The following is a 6,638-nucleotide window of genomic DNA, read 5'->3' as shown; positions in this document are numbered from 1 at the left end:
GTAGCTGTTGTTGGGAATATATAGAGAGTAAAAATGGAAGGGAATGTACAATTCAAACATCCTATTTCAAGAAAATATAATCAATTGGTTTTAGTTTTAGGTTTTAGTTTTAGTTTGAACAAATGTGTGGTACAAATTTGAGATCTAGTCCGGAATAAAATGATTTGTTTTTAGTTTGACTATATATGTGATAGCATTTGAATATGTAATTTTTTAGTTCAAAACTATGACATTAAATGAATTGAATTAAGTTCATAGTGATAAACGAGTGAAATCTTTGTTTAACAATAATAAAATGACTTGTCGACGTATTAGGTTATTTATTGAATATGGTATTGTGGCATGTCAACTAACGTATATTTTTTTTTTTTGTAAAATAAATATTATTAGTTTAAGAAGAGGAGAAAAAAGCTAACCTATTATTCGGTCTATTTTTGTTCGTATTTCTTTTAATAGCATTTTACTTAAAATTGTGATGTAAACCCTCTTATGAATTAATTGAGCAAAACAAACAGAAAAATAAAAAATGGCATCTTCTAATTTTCTTGCAGTCTCTTCCATTGTCCTTTCATTCTATTCCTCAATGGGATGGTGCCCATGCATGTAGCTTCTCAAAACGACATCGTTTCCACCACATCTGCAAGAAAACTAGAAACCCATCTTTTTGCTTTAACGTGTTGAAATCTGCTGGCACCACAGATCCTAAAAGGGCTGGCCACCTTCACCCTCAACCTCGCCCACGACCAGACTGCTCAAAGTCGTGTCCTCGCCCAGTCCTTCGCGTCCAAGGCAGCCGATCCCAAGCTTAAGGAGCGCTATGCCACTTGTGCTGAACACTACGACCATGCTGTCGACGACATCGAGGATGGAAAGAACTACTTGGGGAAAGGTGACTACAATGGCATCAACACTATGGCGTCTGCAGCCATGATGGAGGCCGGCGACTGTCTGGATAGTTTCATGCAGCCGTCGAAGGACCCATCGGTGCTGTCTGACAATGGGAAGGCTGTGGAAGATATTTGTAGTATCATCTTGAATAGGAAGTAGGTTGTGACCTCCACATAAGACAGACAAGGGGCGACCCTCAAGTAACTTCTATCCGATCACATGAGGGACGGTGCATCATCCAATACATCAAGAATGTGCAATGTAACTAAGTCGAGGCATATGTCAAGTTCGAGAGAACGAGGCGAAACGAGTGTTAAAGACAAGCTCAAAGAGGGTCGAGTAGACTCCAGACAATAACCTCAAAAGTGTTTCGAAAGACCGAATCGTGACTAAAAAGACAAAATTGAAAACAAATAAAAATGGGCTTGAAAGACCGAATCGACTAAAAAGTGAAAACAAATAGAAATGGGCTTGAAAGACCAAATCTGGACTAAAAAGACGAAATCGAAAACAAATAAAAAGAAAAAGAAAATAAAATAGAAGCAAAATTCTCGCAAACCTTAAAACAAGAAAAGGAAATCAAAGACACCAAAATTAAATATAAAATCAAATCAAATGTTACAAATACGAATTACAAATATAAAATAAAATACAAAAGACTCTAAATATAAAAACGGACAAAGGACTTTAAAGAAACCGACAAGGGACTAATGCTCCAAAACGACACCCTTCTGTGACAGTGCAGCTCTCGAACACCTCCTTGTATCGATAGGTACCTAATAAAAAATAGGAGAAAGGGGTGAGTATAAAAATATACTTAGTAAGCAACCTACTTGTAGACTCTTTTCGCATCCTTATCTTAGTAGGTATCCACGGTCTTATTTCTAGGTTCTAGTGAGTACGAATCACATTACAACTCTCTTTTCTGTATCTTAGGAGGCTTGTCCATCTTAAGCAGTTAAATGATCAGTGTCCTGAGGTGAGGCGCGACCTCATAAGTAAATCTGAGGGGATCGTATGGCTGGATCTGAATACGTAACTCTCTCTGAACATCATCCATAGAGGTTGGCTGAGACTCTCACACGGGACCATACATCCACTAAATTCGGGTGCGACCCCTTGTGTGCCGGTCAGCTACTGAGTCATCCTATGTGGCTCTACATTCCCCGCTCAGGGACGGGTTTCTACGGCCCAGGAGTCCCTGTTCAGAAGATCCCTTAGCTATCACCACTAGGTCTGGGCACCTGTCACACTTCCCCATCTGGATCTGCCAAGCTCAACGATCTCCGTACCTGAGATCTATCTCGACGGTACGGTATCGGAGGAGAGAGAGAACTGGAGGTTTTGATGACACTACCTACACTGCTCAACTCTAGCGGGTTACCTACGGTTACCGTGGTGACCTATTATTCTTTCTAGGGTGGAACTTGGTGGCTTAGACTTGGATTCATGTATCTTTAGGATTCTCGTGTCTGGTCTCCCAAACCTATAAGTTTTGGAATTCTAGGCTCTGGATCCGCTGGTAATCATTTCGCGGGTCTCATTGCACGGTATTCTAGAGGTCCCCCAATCTAGGGTCTCATCTAGCCTACTTAGTCACAAGAACCCTAACCTAAGCTCATAATTTCTTCCTATTCATCAAGAAAGATAACACAAGCAATCATCATGCATAAGAGTTCACACGCAGCAGTTCATGTAATATTAACAAACATGCTCAACGGGAAGATAACGTCCATCTTTACCCGAAGCGCAGATTTCACAAGTTTTCCATCCTCCTCATGCATACATACTTTATCAAAATCTCAATCAAGCAAATTTAATAAACCGTTCATATCTAGCTTTTCTTAATCATTTCATTTTCGCAGTTTCCATACTAATATACTAGGTTCGGCTAGCTAAGTTAATGGGTGGTAGCATGCATGCTTGTTCCTAGTGGAAATCCAAATGGCTACTTACATGGTTGACACGTGCCTTCCCAAGCTCGAATTATTTGCCGGAAACGGTTCTGAAAATTATGAAATTTCCTTGATAGGTCTTAATTCACATAAAAATAGGATCAGAGTTAAAATCGGGGCAAAAAACAAGCAAATGGAGGGAAAATGGTCACTCACGCGCCTACACGCGCGCTAACGCTCTGGAGGGTGTACTATGCGCATGTGTTCACGCGTGACTTCCTGCGCAGTCGCGGGCCAGCGGCCAGTTCGAGTGGTTCGGACTCAGGCCGACCCGGTTGCGCGCGCCTGATGCGCTTCTCTAGCCCGTAGTCGCCACGTGTCGCTCGTCGGTCTTGCTGCGCTTCTCCGTACATCGGCCAACATGTGGCGGCGATGCCACCTCTCTCCTCCTGCGTTTTTTTCCAAATTTTCCAGAAACGTGAGTTTTGGCGTTTTCGATCTATTTTCTTCCGATTTTATATTTTCCAATCCGTAATCCGAATCAATAAATTCTCTTCACGATCTCATATTCTATTTCTACAATATATTTTTCTCGTATTTTTTTGGTAATCACAGGTCATATTATTTGAGTTCGAATTTGGGGAAAAACACGAGTTCTTATCGAAAATAACGTTTTCTTGAAACTCCGATTTTTGTCCAAAAACTTCAAGAGACCTATGTGAATCTTATTTTAGTTACATACCTCAAAAAATCCAGATCTAACGCTCATGAAATTTCTTAGATCTAGATAAAATCGAAACATGAAGTTCGGAATCTTACTTTGTCCGTTCTCAGATTTTCTTGCTGGAATGAGTGGATCCACCACCCAAACTCCTTTTCCACCACCGAGAGGAGTATTGTTTCGAAGTTTCTTGCCTTGGATTCAATCTCCGCAGTTTGTCTTCTCTACTATTCCTCTCTCTCAAACCCTAACTTCTTCTCCGGTCTCTTTCTCTCTTTTTCTTTTTCTTTTCTTTCTCTTTCTCTTTCTCTTTCTCTTTCTCTCTTCTTACAGCCCAAACAACTAGACCCCTAGGTAAGAGTAGGGGCAAAATGACCTTTTGCCCCTATGTTGATATTTTTATTTGTTTATCTAAAAAATTCAAGTATTGTATTGGGAGTCAATTTGGAAACAAAACCTGGGTGAGTAGGATCAAACGAATAGCCACTTAAGTATGAACGACTTGTGCTCTATGCCCCTTACACGTGTCGTACTTGTGACTGTTTGACGTGTATGGTGTTATGTTATGTTATAACTAAATTTATGTTATGTTACGTGGGATCCCATGAGACATATATATATGATGTTATGTTATGTATTTTGAGATTACTTTCATGTTTTATGATGCATGATGTCTCTATATATACGTTATGCCATAAACATTATATTATCTTCAGGTTTATGATGCCTCTAACAAATTTGCAGGAAATCGTGGACCGAGGTTGGTCTGGGTTATCTCGTGATCGCCCCGAAATGTTCCATGATTACTAATTTCTCAACATCCCATGATTTTAACCAAGTCGAGCTTATTGACTTACTAACTTCTCAATGCATGATTTCCACATCTATTATTTTAACCAAGTCGAGTTTATGACTCACAATTTTCACGTCAAAACACACAATGATGGCAAGGACTACTTTTCGAGATGCCAACAAAAAAAACATTGGCAAAACAAATACTTGTCGACGCATTAGGTTATTTATTGAATATGGTATTGTGACATGTCAACTGTTCAATATTAAGTTAATAAAAGTTGATTTTTTTTTTTTTTTTTGTAAAATAAATATTATTAGTTTAAGCAGAGGAGAATTGTCCAGAAAAGTGTGCATAATAACGGAGCCAAGTTTATGATTGGGTTTGGAGAGAAAAGAGCGTAACCTATTCCGTCTATTTTTGTTAGTTTTTCTTTTAATAGCATTTTACTTAAAATTGTGAGTGTATAAATATGTAAACCCTCCCTATGAATTAATTGAGCAAAACAGACAGAAAAATAAAAAATGGCATCTTCTAGTTTTCTTGTCGTCTCTTCCATTGTCCTTTCAATTATGTTCTTCAATGGGATGGTGCCCATGCATGCAGCTTCCCAAGACGACATCATTTCCACCATCTGCAAGAAAACTAGAAACCCATCTTTTTGCTTTAACGTGTTGAATTCTGCTGGCACCACAGACCTAAAAGGGCTGGCCATCTTTACTCTCAACCTCGCCCACGACAAGGCTGCTCAAAGTCGTGTCCTCGCCCAGTCCTTGGAGTCCAATGCATCCGATCCCAAGCTTATGGAGCGCTATGCCACCTGTGCTAAGCACTTCAACAATGTCGTCGACGACATCGTGGATGGGAAGAACTACTTGGGGAAAGGTGACTATAATGGCGTCAACACTATGGCGTCTACAGCCATGACAGAAGCCGGCGACTGTCTAGACAGAATCATTCAGCCGCCGAAGGACTCATCGGCGCTGTCTGGCAACGGGAAGGTTGTGGAAGATATTTGTAGTATCATCTTGGTTATAGCCAATCTTCTTCTTGGGCGTGCCTAATTCCTCCTTCAACCTTTATGTACTTGGAATGCCATGAATCAATAATATGTCTGTTTTGAATCCTATAAATTTGGACATCGACTCGATACTAATCTGGGGTCACTCACTTTTATTGCTCTCCAACTTTAAGGTCACAAGTTCTAGTTTGTGAGTTGCACATAATTTTCTCTTATTGATTTATAGACCTCCTCAGCAGATGATAAAGCTAAAGAAACTAGTTTGAATCGAATCAAAATGAGTATGGAGGGAGAATTGCCCAAATTGTTCAAAAGCTTACTCAATTTCATTTATTCATAACTTTTTTGGTTAGGTTGGTTTGTTTTATCATTTTGGATTCGAGTCAATTTGGATTGGTTTTGAGTTTATAGTGTAGAAAAACTAGGTCATGAATCGTCCCGATTTCATTAAAAAAAAAAAAAAAAAAAACAAAGAAAAGGCTAGCAGAAGGCCAAAGGTTTTCTGGCCCAACGACCCACCCTCTAATGAGAAGTAGGTGCATGTCACAATCTTATTAACAAAAAGTAGGCTGTGACCTCCAGACAGACAAGTGACATATGCACTATGCCACTTGTGCTGAACACTATGACGATGCTGTCGATGACATCGAGGATGGGAAGAACTACTTGGGGAAAGGTGACTACAATGGCGTCAACACTATGTCGTCCATGACGGAGACCGGCGACTGTCTGGATAGTTTCATGCAGCCGTCAAAGGACCCATTGGTGCTGTCTGACAATGGGAAGGCTGTGGAAGATATTTGTAGTATCATCTTGGTTATGGGCAATCTTCTTCTTGGGTGACTAACTCCTTTTCTTCCACCTTTCTTCATTTTATACTACAAACCTCTGTACTTGGAATGCTATGAATCAATAATATGTGACTCATAACATGACTAATCTAGGGTCACTTGTTCTAGTTCGTGAGTCAATAGCTGCACATAATTTCCTCTAAATGAGTTATAGGTCTCCTCAACCCACATGAAGCTATAAAAACTAGTTTGAATCATGATGAGTGTGGAGGGAGAATTTCCCAAATTGTTCAAAAGCTTACTAGATTTCATTTTCTTTTCTTCTCAAATTTTCATTATTCATAACTCTTTTGGTTAGGTTGGTTTGTTTTATCTTTTTGAATTTGAGTCCGTTCGGGTTGATTTTAGGTTTATAGGTGCAAAAACTAGGTCATGAACTGACCCAATTTCATTAAAAAAAAAAAAAAAAAAAAAAAAAAAAAAAAAAAAAAAAAAAAAAAAAAAAAAAAAAAAAAAAAAAAAAAAAAAA

At 39.2% G+C, this 6,638-nt stretch overlaps 2 protein-coding genes across 2 annotated transcripts; both read left to right on the top strand.

Annotated features, from left to right (window-relative positions):
* Positions 1 to 588: 588 nt before the first annotated feature.
* Positions 589 to 1,047, top strand: LOC111471420 (pectinesterase inhibitor-like). The gene is made up of 2 exons (XM_023117140.1): positions 589 to 603; positions 700 to 1,047. The coding sequence occupies exons 1-2, from the start codon at positions 589 to 591 to the stop codon at positions 1,045 to 1,047; spliced, it is 363 nt and encodes a 120-aa protein (XP_022972908.1).
* Positions 617 to 5,428, top strand: LOC111471406 (pectinesterase inhibitor-like). The gene is made up of 3 exons (XM_023117129.1): positions 617 to 660; positions 1,568 to 1,571; positions 4,876 to 5,428. The coding sequence occupies exon 3, from the start codon at positions 4,885 to 4,887 to the stop codon at positions 5,359 to 5,361; it is 477 nt and encodes a 158-aa protein (XP_022972897.1). The 5' UTR covers positions 617 to 660; positions 1,568 to 1,571; positions 4,876 to 4,884; the 3' UTR covers positions 5,362 to 5,428.
* Positions 5,429 to 6,638: the final 1,210 nt, after the last annotated feature.

The sequence above is a fragment of the Cucurbita maxima genome, unplaced genomic scaffold (assembly GCF_002738345.1).
Source record: "Cucurbita maxima cultivar Rimu unplaced genomic scaffold, Cmax_1.0 Cma_Scf00052, whole genome shotgun sequence".
NCBI lineage: Eukaryota > Viridiplantae > Streptophyta > Magnoliopsida > Cucurbitales > Cucurbitaceae > Cucurbita > Cucurbita maxima.
The sequence above is the reverse complement of the archived record's forward strand: the minus strand, read 5'-3'. Positions and strand labels throughout refer to the sequence as shown.